At 42.4% G+C, this 26,020-nt stretch overlaps 1 protein-coding gene across 1 annotated transcript in view; it reads left to right on the top strand.

Moving 5' to 3' along the window:
* Positions 1 to 26,020, top strand: part of LOC138259871 (hypoxia-inducible factor 1-alpha-like) — a 917,172-nt gene that overhangs the window by 508,448 nt on the left and 382,704 nt on the right. Inside the window, exons 6-8 of the mRNA XM_069207820.1 lie at positions 18,680 to 18,858; positions 19,227 to 19,333; positions 19,949 to 20,096. Of these exons, the coding sequence (XP_069063921.1) occupies positions 18,680 to 18,858; positions 19,227 to 19,333; positions 19,949 to 20,096 (434 nt within the window). The remainder of the gene's footprint in view (positions 1 to 18,679; positions 18,859 to 19,226; positions 19,334 to 19,948; positions 20,097 to 26,020) is intronic.

Here is a 26,020-nt window from a genome sequence, read left to right as displayed (position 1 = left end):
AACCAGACTTGAATGGAACTTTAGTATGTTTAACTATTTGGAAGTGCAATTGTATCACACTGATAAAGATCCAATAGTGGCCAACCTGTATAAGGTGCTTGCTTTGATTCATATGTCGCTTACTTTCTGGATTTCACTACAGTTATCCCCTCCCCTCTATTATAGTTGCTGCTGCATTGGCTAGGCAGTGCACCTTGTCCGGAGAGGCTCGATGTTCAGCACATGCTAAGGAAAACATATTTATACCTGGCTATCAAAGCCTTGCAGTATGGTAAACAAAACTTACCTGATGTGAGCAGCCTATAAATGCTGGCATAGATACATCCACAAAGGTGGCCACATGCTTTATATTCTTTACTGCCCCCCTTATGGACCCTACTGAACCTACAAATGCACAACAGCATGATGTGATGACGTAGAAGGTAGCAGGAACAGACCTAGCGGGTGATTTGTATGCAGAGGGAACTCTGCACTCCTTTTAGGAAATGCCTAAAAGCAGGCCAATTCATAATATACAATGCATTGCAGCATGCCATTGCCACCAAATGAGACATGGACACTCCGAGCCACCCACCTCAGCCCCACTACAGACAATTCTCTCCCACTGTGGTACACATAAAATTATAACAGGTTTATACACCGTCCTCCTTACACCACATCAAAAGTTGAACATAGGGATCAGGGACCGTTGGGCAACAGACCTTAGGTTAGAATATTCAAATAAATGATGATGTACACCATGCAACAGGTGAAGAAGAGCTTGGGCTTCCGATACATGCAATTCAACTACCAGCCTATGTTATACCAATCCGAATTAAGCACCTGTTCCCTAGAGCATTTTCCATCAGCCCCAGATGCAAGCCAACCAACGTAGGATTCTTCCATATTGTCTGGGACTGCCCGGTATTACAGTCTGCATGAGCGGAAGTAAAAGAGACCATTTTGGCTCTTGTCAACCGCAAAATACCACTTAGACATTAATTTTGTCTGTTGGGCCTCAGATCTAAATCCATAGGGAACAAATACCTACACAAGTTTATTGATCTAGCCCTTTTATTATATAAATCACAAATAGCAATGTCATGGAAATCCTGCACAGCACTAGACATAAACCGCTGGCTAAGAACTCTACTGAAATGGGCAAAAGTGGAAATAGATGTCATCTCTGCGATTCAGGCTCTGGGGGTATGGACTAGAATGGAATGATCTGAGTCACATACATTAGAAATCTGGAGGCCAAGAACGATGTACAACCACTGTGATCTCTACCAGGATACCCCAGAGACAATGATACACTTAACACATTATCCTTTCCACACTCTAGCCGTTGGTCAGTTTGAGTGTAATGCACATCCTGATTCCTCTCACATTCAGCATGAAGCAATGGGTCAGTCCACCTGGGACTTTAAAAACAATGATACACTATCCACACTATGCCATATTTATTTATTTACTTACTTTTTATTGCAAACCTATAATCTGCCTTGCTTAGGCATTAACATTTATTTATTTTGTCTAAATTTATTCTTTTACCTTATATTGCAAATGCACAGTCTTCATTTTATTGTGGATGGGTAAGTGGGTGAATGTTAGAATGAGTCAGTGGGTAGATGAATGGTTATTACATGCAAAGATGAGTGGCACAGTATATGTATGATGATTTACTAAATGCCTAATCTCACTAGTTTCAGTTATAAACCAGTCCTGTTGAAATTACCAATGCTTGTTTATTAGGAGGTGTAATTAACTCAGATTTATACTAGAACTTTATCAAAAGAAGCAATTTCTGCATGTTTTGGAATAATAATGCAAACATGATGAGTTCAAATGGCTTCTTTATTTGTTCAATCAGTTTTAATTGAACAATAATACATCCAGGGCCCAACTAGTTAGACATTAACTCCTTCTTTCCCTACCATATCAACCACCAAATTCAAAACTATGAACTAGATTTACAAGGCCCTAGCGCCTCCTTGCGCTGCATTGGTGTCATTTTGTTAACACTAATGTGGCTCAACAAGGCAAAAATCACCACGCCATATTTAGAAAGTGGCGTAATCCATGCTTTGCGCCACTATGCGACCCCTTGCGCCACTTTGTGCCTGTACCAGCCAGAATGTATACAAGGGGGACATTCCGGCATTAGGAGGCTTGCAAAAATGGCGCAATGAAATCTACAAGATTACATTGCAACGTTTTTGTCATCAATTTTAACGCCTGCTCAAAGCAGGCATTAAAAGGACGTACCCATTGAAATCCATGAGCCTCCATGCACTTTGCTGCACTAGCGCCAAAAGTTTTGATGCTAGTGCAGCAAAGCGCCTCAGTATCATTTGCTATTGGCCTAATGTGCACCATGGTGCACTGTTGTGTAAATATGGCACACCTATGGTGTCATTAGGTGGCGGCGGAGGGGCGCAAGAAATCTGGCGCATTAGTACTGATGCACCACTATATATCATTAGACACTATGGCCATTAATGGGATCCCAATCCGATGTAGCTTACCATGATTGTTTAAATTCTATGTATCCTTCATAACTCCATCCAAATATGTCACCATATTACATATTCTTATAGGCACATAAATACATGGATTGGTGCTGCAGAGTAACAATACTATTGTGATAACACCTTACAACTGTTATCTTGGAAAATTGTGCTGAAACATTAATCATTGCACATCTATTTTTAAAAATGAGGGCCCAAATTTACAAGAATCTGGAGCATCAATACTGAGTTTCTTGCCCACGCCACCTAAAGACACCATGGGTGCACCATATTTAGAATAAGGCGCACCATGGTGCACGTTAGGCCAATAGCGTCAACATTTTTTATGCCAGTTTGGCACTTTGACGCTAGTGGAGCAAAGTGCAGGGAGGTCTACTGATTTCAACAGGTGTGTCCTTTTAATGGCTGCTTTGAGCAAGCCCGTCTGTGGCCAAACGAGTCTGGGCTGTCCCCCTTTGCCCTTTGGCTGGACTGGTGAACCAGGCTGAGTGAAAGGTATTGGGCAACCCCTTTTTTTGCTTTCATAAGGCTAGTTGTGTTAAATAGTGAACGTATAAGCACTGGTTGATTTGTCCCTGCTTGTTAAGGAAATATGGGGAAACGGAAAACTATTTCTGCGCCACCTGCTTCAAGCACCACATTGGATGACTTTTTGAAACGTGCAGCAGGGGTAATAAATAAGGAGACTCAATTGGCAGAGAGATTATCCCTGTCTAAACCATTGGCTCCTGATTCGGACATGGCCTAAGCAGTTGAGAATTGTGTGGTGGACGGTGGGCATTTGTTCCAGGCTTTGAATTTAGGTATTTCTGGAGCCGCCACCTGTGCTCATGAAGATTCTTTTAAGCTCCCTGCTGGTTGCTCACAATCTATAGTACCAATCATTGAGAAAGAGGCAAGCCCTAAACCTGAGGGAGCAAAAAGGAAAAGAGACGAAGCTAGTGTGAAAAACAAAAAACAGCGGCTCGCATCACAAAATGGCATAAATGGTGTGAGGCAGGAGGATGGTATCTCACATTCAGGTGAGGGCCAGATTCCTGTATGTCGAGAGGAATTTTTTCGCCATATTGTGAGTCTTCTTACAGAAGCTTTAGAGCCCATAACGACTCGCTTGGGAGTCATAACAAATCGATTGAAGTCTCTGACAAATTATATTATTAATGGTGTTAATATAAATACACATGATTTGCGGTGGCTCCTACATGCCAGGTTTCGGCTCTCTCAAAACCAAATGATGCTCAAACTATAAGTACTCGAACTGAGCTTATGGAAGAGCAGACCCCGGCATATACAAGCCAACCTAATATTCATGTCTCTGTGTCCTCAGTAAAGCCCTTTCAATTAAGGAGTAGGGCAGTGAGTTTGGGCTGTGAGTCTCATTGCAACCAGTTGCCCAGTAACAAGTCCCTATTTAAGGCCTCAAAGTTAAATTCTCTGGTTTACCTCAGAAGACATGCTGACACTCTGCACTTACCTCCTGAGTGCACCAGGTGTACTTTGGTGCTGACTGGTGTTCCGCCCTTAACAGATAGCATATATGAGTCTTGTCAAAGCCTCCTAAACAAGCCTGCGCATTGGTGTAGGAAGAATGCAGAATATCATCCAGGGTTGATTGAAAAGCTTATTATGGCTCACCGAGTGAATTGGGCTGGCCCAAAGAAAAAGTCTTTTGAGGGGGACTGTATTGTTTTCCCTGAGTGGGTCAGTTTCCTGCTATCTCACTTGAGTTCTAGAAGCAATACACAATGTAAAATAAATGTTTACCGGTTAGGTTATTTTTACCCATCGAGAAATATTGACACCAGGGAGGTCTACAGCCCTGTGCATAGGGCAACACAAAGAACAGCTTTTGCCCATCCTAATCATTTTGAGATTTTATCAGGTCTCTCAGATATCGACTGATGCCCGGAACTGTTGCTCAATCGAGGCTCAATGATTTGAATACTGGATTAGGGCTGGTGGTTGCTCCGCCTTTATGATTTCAACCAGATGACAATATTGATATGGTTTTGCCTAAGGAGGAGCTTACGGCAGAGAACATGATGGGTATTCAGTTTATTTCTTGGAATATTGCAGGGAATAGAGAAAATCTTAAGAATAAAGATTGGGGTCTTAACGTGTCTGGCCTTATTTGGTTAATTTACATTAATTTATAAGGGGACGTGTTTGAAGGTCGATGAACCTTTTGCCTGCGCTTAGAGTAGTTCCCACCATGAGACTCCGTACCAATACAAATCAATAGCAATGACAATCAATAGCATCAATAATCATAGGAGACCATAATTGCCAGACACCATGACCTTTTGGTCATGAATAACCACACCTTTATGTGAAAGTTTATTTCCCTAAATTAACAACACTATTATCATGTAGTTTAGTCTCAAAATCAAATGATAAGCATACAGAAACAATACTGGCGGCCCAATTCTAAAGAATCGCATTATAATCAAGGCTTGAACCACTACGCATTCTAAGGTTACAGTACAAATCAATAGCAAGAATAACTGCGTAAGAGAAATGGCATACATTTAGATTCAGCAAAGAAAATACATCAACTGTTATTACATGTAACAAGCATCATCAGTGAATATCCTGACTAATCTTCAGATTAGAACAGCATGTTTGGGCTTCATGCAAAACAATTTAGTCAACACAAATTTGGAAAACATCTAACTATGGCGCTAACAAAATTAGCGGTTGGCGCCTAGGGGCAAAAGTAAATAGATATAACAATCAGTAACATTGACTTATACTTTGCCTCAGTATGGTTCAGCAAGCTGTGACAGTCTTCGTCAATTGGACATCTGTTTGGTCAGCAAAGCATCGGACTTTAGCATTAAAGTTCAGGAAAGTAAAGTCTCTTCATGCAGTTCAGAAAGAGTAATATCTAAACGCTCAAGACCGTTAAGATGAATATAGCGAAAATGGCCTCTCTGGACAGTTCGAAAGAACAGGGCTAATGGCGTCTCTCCTCTAGGTACAGTCTGGCTAAATTAGATTCCCTAAAACTTCTTCCCACGTTGCTATTGGTCAAAGAATCGTACGTTTACATTTAGTCCACTGAAAGTAAAACCCCAAATCTAAGAATTTCATATGTCAGTAATTGGCTCCTCTTCTCCGGTTTCCGTCGTTGGGCTCGTCAGGTAGCAAAATTGTATCAGCTTATACTCCAGTCAGTGCATCCATTGTCCGCTCCTGGGAAGGTCGTCTTTACACACACTAAGTTATACACTGTACCCCTAGCTAGTACAACATATTCTAGCAAGCAGTTCTCATTGGAAAGAATTCTAGTTACTAACATTCGGTCCAAGCAATGGAAAATCACAATTTAACTCTATTAAGCAGCCATTTTATAATTTGCTAAAGCAATGCAGCTTGACATGAGGCCATGCAACTAAGCCTAAGACCTCGCTAAATTAAGGCCTATGATTAATAAAGCAAGTACATGATACATAACCATTAATAGGACATATTACTACATTAATCCAAGCATAAGCTCAACATTTTACATTAATAGGCTGGTAATAAGTACACTTTGTAATTATTGGTGGTCATCCAAATAGGCACATATTTTTAAATGCGTGTAATATTTTTCTACGTTGACTCATTTTCTATGTAAATTCAACACTCTGAATACATGACTATTCATTAGTAAAAGTTCAGCGTTAAGAATCCCTCCTCTGATGACTAAAAATGTCATCACAACTACATCTTCCCACACAAATTTTCTGCATCAGCTAAAATTTGTCATCCCTTTAGTTCTACGTTACCTCCTTGAATTTTCCCTAAACAAATTCTCCATTTTCATTTCTTCCCTCCTCTGATCATTTTTTAGTGTCCTTGATCTAATCACATGATACAACTTACATATTCCCCATGCTCCAAATAGGCAAACCGCAATAATCAATATTCCTTGTATTATTTTCAATATGATCCCTTTCCCAGTGCTGCTGAGCCAGTTTCCCCCTGAAGCAAATCCTTTGCCAACTTTCTCCCAAACACCTGGTTCTCTCAACTCTGCACTTTCATTATTCTGGTTAGTAAGTAAGCTTCTAATTTCTTCACTATTATCAGGAATATACTAGCAGCATTGCTTCAAATGAAGCATTTTGCAAACTCTGCCTTTTTTTGCTAAAAGAATGTCTAACGCAAAGCGGTTCTGAAGAGTCATAGATCTTACCACAGCCATTTCTGTATCCATCCTAATGGCTCCTGAAAACGTTGTCAACATCTCATCCATGATAGTAGCAAACTTTTGAATCTTTATAGATATCAGAACAACTCCTACTAATGAAATCATTGCTCCAAATATATCTCCCACAATACTAGAAGGAGGCTCTCTCTTTTGTTTAAGGTGATGTAACTCAGTCATTTTTGGTAATCTTCCCAAGTCCTAAAGTTGAAATATCTTTGGGAAAACTATCCCTAAGTAACATATGCCTTGCCATCCTCTTGGAAAATGATAATGAGCATTTATCCCACAGATGTAATATATTCCAGGAATCGCTGGATCCTGTCCATTCAACATAAATGTCCATTTATCCTGAAACAAAAACACATGTTTACATTCACTCTTTCCTACAAACAAAGTGTAAGTACTACATTTAGGCGTATATACACAAAGCTTCCCCACGTGTTGTGCAACTAAAGCTAGCCTCCCTTGGGTTTTTATTTCACTAAATGCGTAATCATTTCTAAAAGTTCTTTTCTCCCACATTACTGCATTCACCACCGGCAATTCTCTTCAATAGATCTCCGGTAAAGATCCCCCACAAGGGGCCCGTCAGACATTGCAGTGCCGGTCTGACGAGGAGCAAAGCCCGATGATGAAGCATGTCACCAATTGGTGAGTGAGGGCTCCTGTTCCTGATTTTAGATACTAACAGGGACCATTGCTGATCTCTCCTGGACTAGGGGTAGATTCATCGTAGATGAATTTTTTTTAATGGAACTGTGGAACGTTTTTTTATAATTTATATGGGAGTATTATGCACAGGACCATTTCCTTTATGAAACCTCCTACCTAAAAGTCCTCCTTTTCATTCCTGACACATTTCATTTTGCAATGTTCTCAGCTCTTCCAAGTTATCTATAACATGTAATGCATAGCTTGGACATGTCTCATCTTGTCTTCTTCAGGTAACAATTCCCACTTATCCTTGAACAATATACAGTTCAATGCGCAAAACCTTGTGACCTGATTGGCATATCCATTTCCCATTGACACAAAATCTTGTGATTTCCGATGTGCACTGCATTTCACCATGGCAATCTTTTCAGGCATCTGGATAGCTGCAACAACTCCTGAATTCTCTCATTATTTCTTACTGGTGAACCAGCAGAGGTCAGGAAATCTCTCTTAGACCACAACTGATCAAAATTGTGCACTATCTAAAATCATACTAGGTATCCGTATAAATGGTAACTTTAAGCTGCGCAGAAACATGGCACACTCTAGTAAGGGCTACTAGCTCTGCTACTTGCGCAGAGTATGGTCCTCGAAGCCAGGATGCTTCAAGTATACCAGAAATTGTGCACACAGCATATCCTGCTCCCAGTATTCCTGGACTGTCCCTTAGACAGGAACCATCAACAAAGATCATTTGGTCATTTTCATGCAATCTGGTGTCTCTGATATCAAGTCTCTATTTTGTGCACAGACCAGTTACTTCAAGACAATCATGCTTTTGGGAGTAAGGATGCTGGGTCAAGCACTGTATATCTTTTCAATGACACATTAGGTGACCCCAAGATGCTTGTCTCGTAGCGAGTCAATCTGGCACTTGTCAGGTATTGTATCTTGGTTCCTGTAAGTAAAACATTGATGGAGTGAGGGAACATAATAGTCAAGGGATGTCCCATCACAATGCATTCACATTGTGCGTGGCTCTGTCCAACTGCTGTGACTGAACGCAAACAGCCTGGTAAAGCTGCTGCAACTGGGTCCAAAGTAGCTGAAAAATATGTTACTGGGTGGTTTACACCTCCATGGACTTGAGCCAAGACAAACAAACTACATGCATGACAAAACAATATGAAAGGTTTTGTGTAGTCAGGCATTCCCAAAGCCGGAGCTTTGCACAAACTGTCTCTCAATTCAGAAAATGCTTTCATACAGACCTGATCTAACATTAGGGGATCATTGACCTCTTTGTGAGTCAGCTTCTGCAATGGCTTTGAAATGACTGAAAAGTTGGAAATCCGTTGGCAACAGTAGCCTACCATTCCCAAAAACATCCTAACATCTCTCTGTGTGGCTGTGTGACTTATCTGCAATATGGCTGTGACTCTTTCTCTTGATATTTTCCATGTTCCCTTCTCAATCTGGTGACCCAAATAATTAACTTCTTTCTGACAGTATTGTAATTTAAGTGGAGACACTTTATGACCATTATTTCCTAAATGGTTCAGTAAGGCAATTTCAGTAAGGCAATCACGTCATATTTGCACTCTTCCTTTGTTTTGGATGCAATCAACAAATCATCAATGTACTGTACAAATGTCTATTGGAAAGGCATTACCAATGACTCCAGGTTATTTTTCAAGATCTGATTGTATATGGAAGGAGATTCTGAAAACCCTTGAGGAATTCTACACCAACAGTAAACTCGGTCTAAAAATTTGAAACAGAAGTGATTGGCTATCCTCATGAAGAGGCACAGAAAAGAAGGCTTGTGACAAGTCTATGACGGTAAACCATTTAGCATTTCATGGTATCTGAAACAAAATCACGATTGGATTTGGTACTATGGAACAACATTTGATTACAATGTCATTTATTTTTCTCAGATCCTTGACAATCCGAACTTTCCAACAAGGCTTTCGCAATCCTATTATTGGTGAAATACATGGACTGCTCAACACTTCTTTCAAAACTCTTTGGTTTACAAATTCTGCAGTTATGGGAGCAACCTTCTCGATGATTTCCTGTTGCGTGTGGTACTGAGGAATCTGGGGAAAAATTGTGTTCGGCTTTACCGGAACTTTAACTGGCTCAACTCCCTTTATCAGGCCAATTACTTTCCCTGTCAAATCCCACACACTCTCTTCAACTGTTCCCTGTAGGTCAGGAGGAAGATCCTTTACTGTAAAAACTGGAAATAAACTAATCAGGATGTACTCCTCATTCATTACTTCACACTCAGTCTCTGGAGCTGGGTCGTCCTCATCATCGCTGTTCATCTGTATCTCTATTCCATCATTAGATCAAGTAATCGAACATCTTGATTTACACTGCAAGTCTCTTCCCAGTAGGGATACTGGACTGGAATCACAGACTATGAATTTGTGTAACCTCTTAAAGGTGCCAAACTTAACCTGAACTGGTTCTGTAATTGGGTTGGTCAAATACTGATTCACTGCCCCTACAATCTGGACCGTTTTCTCTGAAAGGGGCAGGTTTGGAACTTCTGCAGTTCTCACTGTAGAGCGTGTAGCTCCTGGGTCAACGAAGAAGGAAACTTTATGACCCATTACTTTTCCCTTCCCACATGGACCTTCCTGATCTACTTCCAAGAAAGCTGCAAGTTCATATTCCTCTTCATCAGAACTCTTGCTCACCCAATCATTGTTTATTCCATTCTCTCTGTGTAACAGGAATTAGTGTACTGTGTTATTACTCTGGTTAAAACTCTGACCTGTGACCTGTTGAGGAAGCATAACCTACTGCTGTTCCATTGGGGCTGGAGGCATTTGGATTTGCTGTTTAGGCACCATTTGATCTTGATGTTGCATTGGCTGTGACTATGCCATCTGTACACGTGGCATTTGCACCTGCTGCATGGGCTGAACATTTTGCATCTGATTCACATTGTTTTAGAAATTTGGATTCCGACCTCTCATTTTCGGTCCTCTCATAATTTGGAACGAATTAATGTCACTTGTTTGCTGAACAACACCTTCCTTTACCATCATCGGACACTCTCGCTTCCAATATCTGATTGCCCCACAAGCGTGACACAGCAACAATCTCTTCATTCCCTGCACATCATTCTGAACCACTACAGTGCCCAAACAGGACTACGGTTTCCATTTCCAGTTCCTCCGCGACCTTTGCCTCTTGACTGATTTTGAAATACCACATTTCCCTGCTGTTGCTGCAGTTGTAGAACATTTCCCTCCATCCCTGTTTGTGTCGCTCTAATCTGCATCAACATCGCCTTTTCTTTCAGCTTTCTCTGCTTCAAATCAATCTCATTACTACAGTACTTTGCAAACTGCAATACCTCATCCATCGGCTTTGCTTGCCAGCAAACCAAATGGCTCTTAATCTTCTGGCTAATTTCAGGTCTCAACCCTTTTGTTTCTGTACCACTGTAATGCTTAAACGCCTGCAACAATCTCTCATTATACGCATGTATTGACTCTTTTGCTTCCTGAGCTTTTCTGTCTATTCCTTGCCAGTCAATGTTTTTGGGCGAAATTCTCGTTTTCAAAAATTCAGTCACTTTGTAGTAGTATTTAATTACCTTTGGAGAAGGTGCGCCTGTAATCAGATCTCTCTCTGGTTCCTTTATTGGCAATCTATACTCCTGTTGCACTCCACCCATAAATGAGCTGGAACTACTATCTCTAATAGAGTGTTCAAATCCTCCCACAGGCATTTTACAAGTCCACAAACCTGTCTGTTTGCTGGTACCATTCTACTGGTTTCTCCCTCAACCTGGGATAATTATTTGTAAGGATAGAATGTCACTTCTGCTTCAAAGGACATGAGCGAAATTCCCTCCTGGAGTCTCTATCATTGGTAAAATCTTTATCGGGTCCTCAACCTGTTGCACATTTGTAGTAAGACTTGCAGAATCCTTTTTATACTTGTCTCTTTTCTTCACCCATCTGCCTTCCCACTTGTCTAATGCTCTCCATGTCTGTACACTTTGAAGCAACTCCCTAATGTGTGCTTTTATTCCAGCAGATCTCATGTGTTCAAAATCTTTTGTGTCAAAATCTAATTTGTAACTCCTTTTCAAGTGTTTTGTTTTCTCTATCTCTATACCGTATTTCTCTGCTACATCTGCTAGCTTCTGATGTACTTCACTTGCCTCTCTTGTAATTTTCAGACACAAGTATCTCAGTTCTGCTTTGGTGTAAGATTCAAGCCTGTTCATACCCATGGTTCCTTCCATGAGCTCACCTGCTCCCATCCCTAGTCTTGTATAGTTCAAGTACTCTTCTCCCCTAAGAGCATTCTGCAGTGTATTCAACTTATCTAACCATTTAGTCAATTGTTGGGCAGTCAAACCTTGCAGCGAAATGTTGTTGGGCTGAGTATTTGCTGACAGCTGCACAACTAGATTTGGAGACTGCGGTGTCAGTAATTTCAGGCTATGACTGATGTTTGGCCCTGTTCCAGTATTCAGAGCTAGTCCGAATGGACTAAGGTCTAGCAATGATCTGGTTCCCTCAAAGGGCTGTCCCACAGGAGAGACTACTCTGGCACCTCCATTGAGTAATTCCCACATTGAATTTTGACTCAGGACTCCCTGTCCATTTGTCCTGTTATTTTCCTGGGCACACAAAGGTTCTATTGGGCCAATGGTGATGGGCACAGATACGGCATTGGGACTTGGTCTAACATTCAGGTTCTGTGGGTGCATGAGTCGCGTATTCTGGCTCATCAGTACAGACATATCTGCCTGTGTCCCTGTTATAGGAGTGTACTTTGGCATTGCTTGTGTCTGAACTTGAGGCAGTAAGAATGGAGTTGGTTCTGTCTGAGCCAATGTCAGTTTCAGGAACAACTGTCCTGTTGGCACTATTAGGTTTGTGACAGTTTCCACAATGGGTATATCAGGGTAAATTCTCGAGACATTCATCTGTGGCATCTGATTTTGTGCTGCCAATGCAGCAGGTAGCTTAAAACTGCTCTGCATTGGGCTTTGTGTCATGTTAGGATTAATCTGCACTGCACTCGTAGACATGTTAACCAATGTCAGTGCTGAAGGGTTTACACTAGTGTTCAGACTGCTCGCTTGTGCTGCATATGGTGGGGGACGATTTCTGAATAATTGTAAAATAAACGCATCATCATCTGACTCTTCCCCAAGTGTAAAATATCTCCTATCCTCCTGTGATCTCCTCTCCCCACTCTCAGAAGGGCTTCTATTTGTCTTTCTAGTAGCTTTCTTTCCTTCTCTCTCGCTTTCCTGTGTAAATTGCTGGAAACAACTTAATCCCCTTGGTTCTCCAAAATTTCTGATCGCTGTCCCATCTAGCCTCTGCTAGTGTCTTTTCTGCTTTTCTCATCCTCCTCTCAAACTTCTGTTGCTGTTACTGTTGCTGTCTGACTATTAATTCCCAGATTGCTAATGCCTCGAACTGTGCTGGTCTCGAAGGGAGCTTCAAGTCATACAGCACCCTCCTCAGATTCTCTAAGCTCCTCAAATTAAATGTTCCATGGGCAGGAAACGCTAAGCTCCCATCTTTCTCTGTCACTTTGAACCATTGTTTCAGCCAAAGACATGGCACAGCACCCTTTTCTTCGATTACAATGTAAGCTAGTGTACCTTCTGGAGGTGCAATATCTCTTATACTCGTAATATACGTATCTCCCCTAAAGCACTTTTTAAAGTTTTGAAAAATGTAATTTCTGGGACCTTTATGTTTTCTAAATCAAATCAGGAAGTGACTTTTAATCCTTGAATCCTTTTCACGGACCTTCTCAACCGATTGAACTTCTCGGTTGTCCGCCAATCTGCGAGCGACCCTTCTCACTAACCAACCTATCCCAGCACAGTTCCAATGACCTTCACACTCACACGTACCGTCGGCTGACAAAGTCTTGCGGCTTGTCCTCCTAAACTCAGATTCACACTAGACTAATGAAAAATTATTGCAAGCAGTAAACAAAATCAAAACCCAATTTGTCCATTTACTAAAGGTAGGGTAACACAATCGCTTCAGAAACCTTCTAGATTTTTCACTGACGGCTCTTGCTCTAGCAGCTCCTCCTTCTTTCTCGGTTTCCCGGATTTGCAAGCAAAATTCGACCCGCAAATTTTACTCTCAACTGATCAATGGGTCTGTCCTCGTGCACATAGGACTCACCAGATCTCAGTCAAAAACTCTTTTGCTCACTTTAACTCACACTCTGACTTGTTGAGCATGTGCGATTAACCTATTAAACCAGACAAATTACAACAAAAACCAAGGCCCTTATTATGAGTCTGGCGGTCTTGAGACCGACAGATTCGCCATGGCTGTCTCACCGCCGCAGAGCTGGCGGTGAAGACCGCAGTATTACGAGTTGTGGGGCCTGGCTGAAGCCAAACCTCTGCAACTCTGCCTTGCCCACCTGATACGGTTGCACCGTCGCGGCCGGCAGTGACCTCCTCCAATCCGGCAGCAGGCCTCAGGCCGCCATCCGGATTATGAGGTTGCACACCCCCAGGCTTTCTGTGGCGGTCACCCCGCCACAAAAAGCCTGGCAGTCACGCACCCGGCGACACAAATCTTCATTCCTGTCGCAGGCACACACATACATGTCAACACACATCCCTCCCACCCGTCCATACACTCACAGGCACCCCCCACCCCTTCACGCATGCATGCATTCACATACACACCCAATCAGCATACGCATACATGCACTCAGACACACCCAATCACTCGCATTCATCCATACAGACACCCCCATACACGCGCACATCCACGCACACACACATACACTCACATACACGCACGCATTCAGCACCCCTCCGCAAACATGCACACACACGCACCCAAACACACCACAGATCCCCTCCCCCCCTTTCAGATACCTACTTACCTCTACCATCAAGGAGAACGTCCGGGAGAGGATGGGTCCTGGCGGGCTTCCCTCTCCGCCACCACCACCCCAGCAGGACACCGCCGAGCTGGAGCCCTGATGGCATGGCAGTGCTGGTGAGTGAACAGCCTCTGCACCGCTGACCACCAGACCAAATGATGGCTGCTCTCTGCCTCATAAATGGCGGTGAGCAGCCACCACTCCTAATTTGGTGGTCTGCTGACTGTCAGCACTGGCGGTCGAATGACGGGTTCGGCTTTGGCGGTCAATGGAATTGACCACCAAAGTTGTAATGAGGGCCCAAGTGTCTCATACACTTTTCAATAAACTCTGGAGTCTTAGACCACGCAGGATCCGTATACCAACAACCACGTAGACATTTTTTTAGCACAAAGCACCACACACATGTGAAGTTTGACAACTTCCCTACTCAAACACTTCGGAGTACGCACACTCCTTCTAAACCTTCATTTGGAGTACGCAAACTCCCTAAACCCTCACAGACATCACAATTCACCTGCGATTTGCATAAGCTGTGCAAGCGCAGAACCTATTCCATTCACATGGTCACTAGAGCGCCGGGAACATCCTCAAACAATCATTGGCAAGCTCCAATGTTCTGGGAAAGTCATTTTAAGTACTTAGGGACACCTTTTCTCTCCACTTTGCAGCATTGAATTTAAAAAACTTTCTACAAATTTCTCTCTTTTAGGGGTCACCCGTGTACGGGGCCTCTATGATGGGCTCTGAAGGAGACTAACCATCATACTCTGCTACCATCTCTGTTAGCGCGTCTGGCCTTATGTGGTTAAATTACATGAATTTATAAGGGGACGTGTTTGAAGGTCGATTGACCTTTTGACTGCGCTTAGAGTAGTTCCCACCATGAGACTCCATACCAATACAAATCAATAGCAATGACAATCAATAGCATCAATAAACATAGGAGTCATTAATTTCCACACACCATGACCTTTCGGTCATTAATAACCACACCTTTAGGTAAAAGTTAGTGTTTATTTCCCTAAATGAACAATGCTAATCACACAGCTTAGTCTCAAAATCAAATGATAAGCATACAGAAACAATATTGGCTGCCCAAATCTTCTAAGGAATTGCAATTTAATCAAGGCTTGGACCACTATGCATTCTGAGGTTACAGTACAAATCAATAGCAAGAATAACTGCGTAAGAGAAATGGCATACATTTAGATTCAGTGAAGACATCAACTGTTATTACATGTAACAAGAATCATCAGTGAATATTCTAACTATCCTTCAGATTAGAATAGCATGTTTGGGCTTCATGCAAAACAATTTAGTCAACAGGAATTTGAAAAACATCTAACTATGGCTCTATCAAAACTAGCGGTTGATACCTAGGGACAAAAGCAAATAGACATAACAATCAGTAACAATGTCTTATACCTTACCTCAGTATGGTTCAGCAAGCTGTGACAATCTTCGTCAATTGGACATCTGTTCAGTCAGCAAAGCATTGGAATTCAGCATTAAGGTTCAGGGAAGTAAAGACTCTTCATGCAGTTCAGAAAGAGTAACATCTAAACACTCACGACAGTTAAGAAGAGTATAAGTGAAAATAGCCTCTCTGGACAGCTCGAAACAAAAGGGCTAATGGCGTCTCTCCTCTCAGTGCAGTCTGGCTAAGTTAGATCCCCTAAAACTTCTTCCTACGTTGCTATTTGTCAAAGAATCGTATGTTTAGTCCAATGAAAGTAGAACCCCAAATCTAAGAATTTACTAGATCACTGTTCACATGTTGATGATTGGTTCCTCTTCTCCTGTTCCCGTTGTTGGGCTCGTTAGGTAACGCAATTGTATCAGCTTATACTCCAGTCAGTGCATCTATTGTCCATTCCTGGGAAGGTCATCTTTACACACACTAAGTTATACAATGTATCCCTAGCTAGTACAACATATTCTAGCAAACAGTTCTCATGGGAAAACATTCTAGTTACTAACATTCCGTCCAAGCAGTGGAAAATCACAATTTAACTCTATTAAGCAGCCATTTTATAATTCGCCTAACCAATGCAGCTTGACTTGAGGCCGTGCAACTAGGCCCAAGACCTTCCTAAATTAAGGTTTAAGATTAATAATGCAAGTACATAATACATAACCATTAATATGACATATTACTACATTAATCCAAGCATAAGCTCAACGTTTTATATTAATAGGCTATTAATAAGTTCACTTTGTACTTATTGGTGGTCATCAAAATATGCACATTTTCAAATGTGTGTAATATTTTTGGATGTAGATTCCTTTTCTATGCAAATTCAACACTCAGATTACATGAATATTCATTATTAAAAGTTCAGCGTTGACAGGTGTCTTAAACTCAGAAGCATGATATTACATGCTGTCAAGAAGCATGGTCAGTTGACGTAATCGTCTTGAATGGTTCCCAATCCTTTTCCATGCCCACAACTCCATCATCGGCAGGGAGAATTAAGGGAGGTTTGGTCACATTGGTGTCATGCACGCTTAGAATGCAAAAGGCAATGAGTGTTGTAACCACCCCATGTTATCAAATCATACTATTACAATGGTGTGATGGCCCCAATATCATTTAGTATATTTTAATTGTAATTGTTTTGCCTCTCAGCCAATTGAGATTGTTGAGGAGTTAGAGAGAACTCTGGATGCTACAGTTACTAAGCAATTGGGAAATAGTACTTTAAATATATGGGCTGGAGATTTTAATGTTGCAAAATGTAAATATGGAGCGTAAAATATTTGTCGATTTACGGATGTCTGGGGAATTCCTTCTAGTCATTTCAGTCTTTCGATTTATGGTGAGGCTTTAAATCAGATAATTTTGTCACATAACTTGAGTTTTTCAAAAGATCTGTGTGAAGAAGGAAATGTAAACCCCCCTACGTTTGTAGGAAGAGGGCTGAGGAGCACAATTGACTTTGTATGTTTGACAACTGATTTAGCATGGTCTAATATCTTATAAAGTGTGTGCTCTCCTTTTTAGCGATCATAATCCTATCTGTTTGTCTTCCGCCATAAAATCACGTCTAGTACCCACTGATAAAGTGGAGCAATCAGTTGTATACTCCATAAATGAAGGGATCAAATTGCGATGGTGTAACATTGATTCAACAAAGTTTTTTAATGAAGTGATTAGTGCAACGAGTAAGGATATATTCTGCTGTCTTTCAGTGGAGAGGGCTCTAAATGATGTTCTAAAGAGTGTTAGTAAAATCTGTGGGCACGTGGCTCTCAGTCTAACCTCAACTAACCCGCTTAGAGAGTGTCCTGCTGAGCCCTGGTTTAGTACAGAAGGTACGCTGGCACTGCAATAGGCCCACAAGCAAAAAATCAGGTTAAATGGGCCTTTGCATCGTTCAGGTAGGAAGAGAGGATTGTTAGGTCCCTTAGCATGAGTACCATTATTAGCTATATGGTAATTTTTGAGGACTCTGCTTTAACAAATCCTTAGTATAGATTTTATTTGAGGAGATTAAGGTTGAACATGATCCACCACTTGGTAGGTTTTCCTGTAACAGGATCAAGGGTGGCGTCATTTTCACGCTGCCTGTGTGACAGTTTGTCTGCACAATCTACCACACACTTTATAATAATTTGTGGTTTGCACCAGTTGCCTAGAATCCAGTTTTTACAACCAGTTTCATTACATAAGCACTTTATCTCTCATACGGAGGGTCTGAGGTATTTGCAAACCTTAGCCACACCTGAGATTTGTTTTGCGATACGGATTGATTAAAATATGTTTTAAATTGAGAATTTGAGAGTTTTGCCTGTTTTTGAGGGGACTATTTATGAGCCCAGGGTGGAGTAATTTGCTTATCTTGATTTTACATGTGTTAATAACATATTTTGTGCTCGTATTTTGCATTATATGTCAATTTTTACTTGTGTTATTTTGTGATCATTTGGATCAAATAAAGTTTTTTTTCTGATTCTGATTCTGAGGTCAAAATTATATTTTTGCTTTTAAGCACTGTCTATTTTTTATACTGGGAAAGGCCTGGGAGGTCCTTAAAAATAACATTTTACAAATACCTTGAAAAATACAAATCAAGGAACTGACAAAGCCTAAAGGCTGTCAGCCAACACAAAAACTGTTTGTCTTACCAATGCTTGTTAATAGGTAGATTTGGGGTTTTAGTCATTTTTTAGTTCTCCTTGGTTATATCAATCTATCTAGCATCACAGAGCTTTGTAATGTTCTAAACAAACATGGCATTACACAATATAAAACTCAACAAATCACATTTTTGGGCTGGACTTTACACATTAAATTGAATTTATGCATTAGACTTCCCAACATGGAGTTACACAAGCGAGTCAAGTACTGACAGTCCAGTTGTCACACTTCTTGTTCAATTTGTTGACTCTTTGACAGGTATTGCACTGCAGAGGGCAGTCTAAGCTGCTCTCCAACACAACAGGAGACCCTGGGAGATGTCTGGTGCTTTTGTGTGAACCTATCTGCTTCCCAAGTGAGCCAGAAGGAACCCAGTTTGCTGGCACCTTCTTGAGCCGACACACCCTTGACCTGAAATTTACACACAGCGATGAAAGGTGAGACTTGACTCCCACAGGTAAGAGGTTTGCATCACTGGTTGCATCCTACAGTCATGATGCCCTTCCTGCGTTTTGCACCCAAACCTTCCAAATATATCTACTACTCAATTACTATAGCTTTTTTGGCAGAACCATAACATGGCAACTAATAAATCTACTGTACTGGTGCAATCCCTCACTCACACACTAGTGGTGTGAACTATTGTTAGCAAATGCGTTGATGTCAACATGGTGGATGATCAAGACGGAGGGAGTGAAGTATATGTATGCAGCAATTTTGGGCCCTGGACTCTTGCAAACAAGCAGTTACACTTTAGAGTTCACTGATACATTTTCTTGTCATCTACTATCCATATGCCCCTTAGGGTAAAAGATCTGCTTGGATACAGCAAGAGTGAGCTGCAAGGCCGATCAATGTATGACTACTGCCACGCGTTGGATGGAGAACTTATCAGAAAATCCCACCACAACCGTATGTATGCAGAGCTTAATCCACGCATCGAGAGTCACATACTCCATCACATACAGGCATCATTTTATGATACATCTAGATGCATGCTTTACGCACAGGGACAAACAGTAGTGTCTAATGCACTCGAACATAGTGATCATTTTTTAATACACCACCACACTGGCGTTTGTTGAGCAGGACCACACACTGTTAGGTTGGTTGCTCTGGTGCAACCACACACGAGCAGGAGTGTCCTGAACAGTGGCACACAAGTAAGGCCTTTTAGTACACTCCCAAAAAGGAAGGAATATTGACTAAGTGGCAGACAACGGGCTGAGGCAAGAACACTCACCAACAGGTGAAGCGTACTGTCAGGAATGTATTCTTTCTGTCCCACACACAGCAATGTACTTTGTCGTTCTTCACACAGGTAGCAGTCTCCTGCTTTACCCAACACAGACAAGCGTGTGCTGCATAGTCATGAATACTCAGAAGCATTATGTTTTACCAAACACTAACTTACTAAACAGCCCTAAACACAACTGTGATGAAGGAAAAAGATGATGATGGTTGAACTGTAAAAAAGAGAGGTGGAGTGTTTTTTCCCCAACTATATTCAAGTGTTTGTTTCCACAGTCTTAAGCAAAGGCCAGACATCCACTGCACAGTACCGCATGTTGTCCAAGCATGGTGGCTACGTCTGGATCCAGACAGATGCCACAGTGATCTACAGTGGCCGCACCTTCCATACTGATAGCATTGTCTGCATGAACTACGTCCTCAGGTGAGCCTCATAATGCGTCAGTGTCTTTGGACACAACAATATGGCATTCGCGGTTGCAGTCCGCCAAAGACTTAGAATCACTGATTTATATATGGATCTCTTTCAATCAGCTAGCCTTGTAAAACAGTAAAATACACCATATCTCCTTAGAGAGGTTAAATTAGCCCAGCAAGAACTGAAACAATATATCTCAGGCACGGCACGTCTGATCACTGTACTTTTTTTATCATACATACACCCTAAAGGAATTGAACTTTGTAGAGGATTAAGAACCGAATAATTTTTCTTTAGTATTTCATGTGTTTTTTGGTCTGGCATTAGCCAAGACCTTTTGAGTTTACTAGAAGTATATGTATAATATACTTACTTATAAGGGCTTTCATCTAGCCCAGTGCTTAATTTGCAAAAGATAAGTCCCGATTTTCAATGTTTTGCTCAGAGGCCCAATGCCAGTGCTACTGAATGCCGGGGTGCTGAAATCAAAGGCTACATGGTCTTCATTCCACCTCATGTTCCTTTATTCTACTACCAGACATCACTGCACCTTTATCTCTTTCAAGTTCTTTTTCAGCCGTGTTTTCTTTCTTTGCCGCTGTGTTTTCGTCTTCCTTATTTTCCTTCTTTTCACCTTTCATGTTTCTATCTCTCTTGCTCTGGTAAAGACTGAAGACCAAAAATACGTCGTGCCAATTCCCTAAAAAAGAGGGCCAGCGGGTCCCATCTGCAACTACCGATCCAAATTAAGCACCGACACAGCCCTCTTCTTCCATTAGTCTGTTATTGTTGTTATCGTGGGGTTCACATTTTTATTCTGCCAATTACAGCATACATCATTAGCAAAGGATCAGCCCACTCACTTCAGCTATTGGCTAACTTCACTGTGAGTATCGGTATTCTTCCCTTTCACAAGAAGCATATCCACACACAAATTAGTACCATTCATTGCCCATGACTACTTATGCCAAAGTGTGCTTTTCATGCTAAATAAATATTGTGTGTTTAGCCAATGTATTTTTAGGTTGATGAGGGCCCAGCAGTTTCTCATCGTGAACGTTTTGCAGAAACCATGACAAAAACTAAGCAAGGACTGAGAAAGCCAAAAGGCTTGCAATTGGACTTTTAATTTATATTTAGGACTCTGAGATTTAAGCCTCCGTGTCTCCACTGCGGAGGAGTTAACTAGTCTTATATCTTGATAGATCTATTTAAAGGTCTGTGGGCATCGCCCAATGCTGGAATGATAGGCAACCCTGTCTATATCCAGAGCCACCCAGTTGCCAGACGCACTGTCAGAGACAGACGCAGGCCTATTTATGCAGTCTCCCAATAGCTAACGTTATTTTCCTCTGAATTTGTGCTTAATGACTTAGCAGTAACAAAACGTATTGTACTGAATTGCAAGTCATCCTCAAACAAACAATTTTAAAAGCTCTGTCAACTGCAAACATAAGATGATAAACGGCATGTCAGCTGCAAAGAATGTCCTATACATTTCTAGCTGAAGTTTAATTTTTTCTTGCTGTATTTTACTGAAACGACAACGTGCAATGACTATAACTCATCTTTCATTGACTTAATTCTTAATTAATGTAACATCTTAGTCGAATATCAAACATGAAGGAATTCGGCCTGCATATATGAAAATTCATCTACTGTCAAAGTGAATACATGTCCTGACATGGCTACTATGACCCTAAAGTCACTAACGTGATTTACTGCAAACTCCTCGTAAATCAAATGTATTTTTAGGGTGGAGCCTGCGCATGCATGCGCCATAGCAAGCGTCTCACATGCGGGACTGTTGTGTACAGTAAAAAGCTTGGAGCCTGCCCGTCGCTCACCATTTGTTGGTTTGTATGGCACTCTTTTTAACAGCCTGGTTATTCTTCGAGGAGGCCTGGCATAATTTCCATTCCTCTGTGTGGAGCAGGGACCAAGCACTGATCGATTCAACCTAATTAATGCCCGTCCGCTGCTCCTTACCTGGTCAAGGTACTATTTTGTTCTTTTTAAGTTCTAGTGGCCTGCAAACAGAAGATTTGTGACTGGCAAAAACATGTCCAGCAGGACAAACAAAATTGAAAAGTTTTATTTTTTAAAGCTAACTTCATTTTATTTTGCCAAGTCATCATTTCACACTTTCTACTCATGTTTTCTTTTGTTTTGTTTGTGGGCATTCTTCTCAAGATGACAACTAACTTAATGCTTTAACACCTAATCGTGCAGTACACCCCAATCCACCCCACTACAATACAAGGCAATTCACCGCACTTTATCCACACCAATCTACTCCACTCTAACCCAAACCACTCACCCAAATCCAATCCACTCCATTTAACCCCACTCCAATCCTCCCAACCCACACCAATCTAATCTGCCCCACTCCAATTCGCCCCACTCTAATAAAAAACAATCTGACTCACTCCAAACCAAAACAATCTGTCCCACTCCCATCTACCCCCTCCAATCTGCCCACTCCAGGCCAAAACAATCTACCTTACTCCAATTCAAAACAATCTGCCCCAATCCAAATCCCTACTGCAATCTGCTGCACTCAAATCCAAAGCAATCTGCCCCACACCAATCTGCCCCACTGTAATCCAAAACAATTTTATCCACTCCAATCCAAAACAATGTGTTTCACTGCAATCCACCTCACTCTAATTTGCTGCACTTAAATCCAAAACACTCTGCCCCATTCCATTCCGCCCACTCTCAACTGCCACTCTTCAATCCAAAACAATCTGTCCCACTCTAATCCACCCCAATTCAATCCAACACAATCTGCCCCACTCTAATCTGCCCCACTCTAATCTGCCCCACTGTAGTCTGTCCCGATCCAATCCAAAACAATCTGCCCCACTTCAATCCACCCCACTCCAGCCTGCCCCAGTCCAAAACAATCTGCCCCACTCCAATCTGTACCACTCCAATCCCCAAAACAATCCACCCCACTCCAATCCGATCTACCTCACCTCAATCCGATCCACCCCACTCCATCTCAATTCACCCTAATCCCATCGCATCCACCCCACACCAACTCAATCCACCCCACTCCAATCCATCCCACTTCAATCCATCCTAATACAATCTGCCCCACTCCAAGTTGCCTCACTCCAAGCTGCCTCACTCCAGTCCAAAACAATCTGCTCCACTTCAATCTAGAACAATCAGTCCTACTCCAATCCGTTCACTCCAATCTGCCCCATTCCAATCCAGAACAATCTGCCTGACTCCAATCTGCCCCACTCCAATCCTAAACAATCTTCCCCACTTCAACCTGTCCCACTTCAATCTAAAACAATCTGCCCTACTCCAATCCCTTCCAATTTGCCCTACTCAAATCTGCCCTACTTTAATCCAAAACAACCTGTCCCTCTACGACCTGGTCCACTCCAATCTCAATCAGCCCACTGCAATCCAAAGTAATCAGACCCACTCCAATTCAGTCCACCTCACCTCAACCCAATCCACCCAACCTCATCCCAATTCACCACAATCCACTCCACTCCAGTCCCCCCACACCAATCAAACCCACCTTCATCCATTCTAATCTACCCCACGCCAATCCAATCCTCCCCACTCTAATCAAGTCCACTGCTACTAAATCCACCTCAGTCCAATCTACCCTACTCCAATAAATCCACTTAAATCCATCCCACTCCAGTCCACATTAATTCACCCTACTCCAGTCCAATCCACCCCACTCCAAACGGATTTAATCTGCCCCACTTTAATCCAGTACACTCCTCTCCAATCCAAGCCACCCCATCCCACCCCACACCAATCCAATCCACCCACTCTATTCCAATCCAACCCACTCCAGTCCAATTCACCCCACTCCAGTCCAATCCACCACAATCTAATCCATTCCAGTCCCCCCAGCCACTCCAATCCATCCCAATCCAATCCAACCCAATCCAGTCCACCCCACCCCTTATTCAATCCAACCCAATCCAATCCAACCCACCCCACTCAATCCAATCCACCTCACACCAGTCCACCTCACCTCATTCTGATCCACCCTACTCCAGTCCACTCCATTCCAGTCTACCCCACTCCAGTCCAGTTCACCCACACCAATCCAATCCACCTCAACTCAAAGAAATCCACCCCAGTCCAGTCCCCCACTCCAATCCACCCCAATTCAACCCACCCCAATCCAATCCACCCACCCAAGTCCTCCCTCTCCAGACCACCCCTCCCCAATCCACCCCACCCAATTTCAATCCAACCCACTCCAATCCACCCCACCCACCCACTCCACTCCAGTCCACCCACTCCACTCCAATCCTCCCTACCCCAGTTCAGTCCACTGTACTTTAATCCAATCCATTCAGCCTACCCCACTCCAATCCACCCCACTCCAATCCGCTCCACTCCACTGAACCACACTACAATTCACCCCATCTCAATCCTATCCACCCCACCTCACCTCATCCCATTTCAGTCCACCCACTGCACTCAATCCACTCCACCTCAATGCAATCCACCCCACTCCATTCTAACATATCCCATCCCAATCCAATCTAATCCATCCAGCTGCAGCCCACCACAGCTCGGTCCAATCCATCCCACCACAATTCAGTCCAGCCTAGTCCAATTCACCCCACCCCAACCCACTCCAATCCACCCCACTCACTCCAATCCCTCACACTCTAATACAGTCCACCCACTCTATCTCAATCCAATCCACCCACCCCATCCCAGTTCAGTCCACCCCACTCCAATCCTCATAGCCTGCCCCAATCCCATCCACTCACCCCAATCCAATCCACCTCACCCACTCCAGTCCACCCCACTCCAGTCCAATGTTATCCATCCCACTCCAGTCCAATCTAATCCACCCCACTCCAATCCAATCCACCCCACCGCAATCCATCCCACCCCAGCCCTATCACTCCAATCCAAACCACCCATCCCAATCCAATCTAATGCACCCCACTCAATTCCACCCGAATCTCATCCACCTCACCCATTTCAATCCACCCCACTCCTATCCAATCCACCCCACATCATTCCACCCCACTCTACTCAATCCACCCTGCTCTACCTCAATCCACCCCACTCTACTCCAATCCAATCCACCCCACTACCTCAATTCACTCCACCCTATTTCATCCGACTCCACTCCACTATACAACACTCTCTGCCACTGAACCACTGAACTCTACTCAACTCTACAACACTATATTCCTCCTACTCCAGTCTACGACATTCCAACAAATCTACTCTGACACTCTACTCCCCCACACCACTCTGACACTCCACACCACTAACTTTAAACCATGCTGAACAGCAACCACACTAGTGTACAACATGGCAAAACACATTGCCAAAGCAAATAGCTCTCGTATAGACGAGACCTATTGACTTTGCAAATGTTTGTTGTTAAATGCTGGTACAAATACGATAGCTCATCTTACCACAGATTGTGTGAGATCTAAACTGCTGGCTTGTTCAGCCTTCCCTTGCACCAGCTAAACAGGCAGTTTACCCCTTCTCCTCTATTATTTCAAACTCCTTGATAGACACAAGCTCACAAGATATAATAATTGCCTCTAATGGGTGTATCTTTTGTATTATAACTTCTACTATTTATTCGGGGAGTCACCTCTATTCAATACCATTCACTTTTAAGGCACAACAACCTATGAATATATTTTATCAATAAATTAATTTTGAAACACAGATCAGATGCTGAAAATATTGGTGAGAAGCTAGTTTAAGAGTCCGGCTTCTGCAAAACAGCAACCATGTTTTGCAGTCCTGAAGTTTTAGTAAGTGATACCCATGGGAATTTATCGATAGTTGCATGCCTACTCATACTCTGACAATAGACAACTTTAAATCTATAAAACCCAGTCTTTTTCCATCTTTGCTTAACATAAGCAAAAATATGTTTTCATGAATTTGACGTAAAC

This window comes from Pleurodeles waltl, chromosome 9, assembly GCF_031143425.1.
Source record: "Pleurodeles waltl isolate 20211129_DDA chromosome 9, aPleWal1.hap1.20221129, whole genome shotgun sequence".
Classification (NCBI taxonomy): domain Eukaryota; kingdom Metazoa; phylum Chordata; class Amphibia; order Caudata; family Salamandridae; genus Pleurodeles; species Pleurodeles waltl.
Note: the sequence above shows the minus strand (reverse complement) of the source record. Positions and strands in the feature narration are given on the sequence as shown.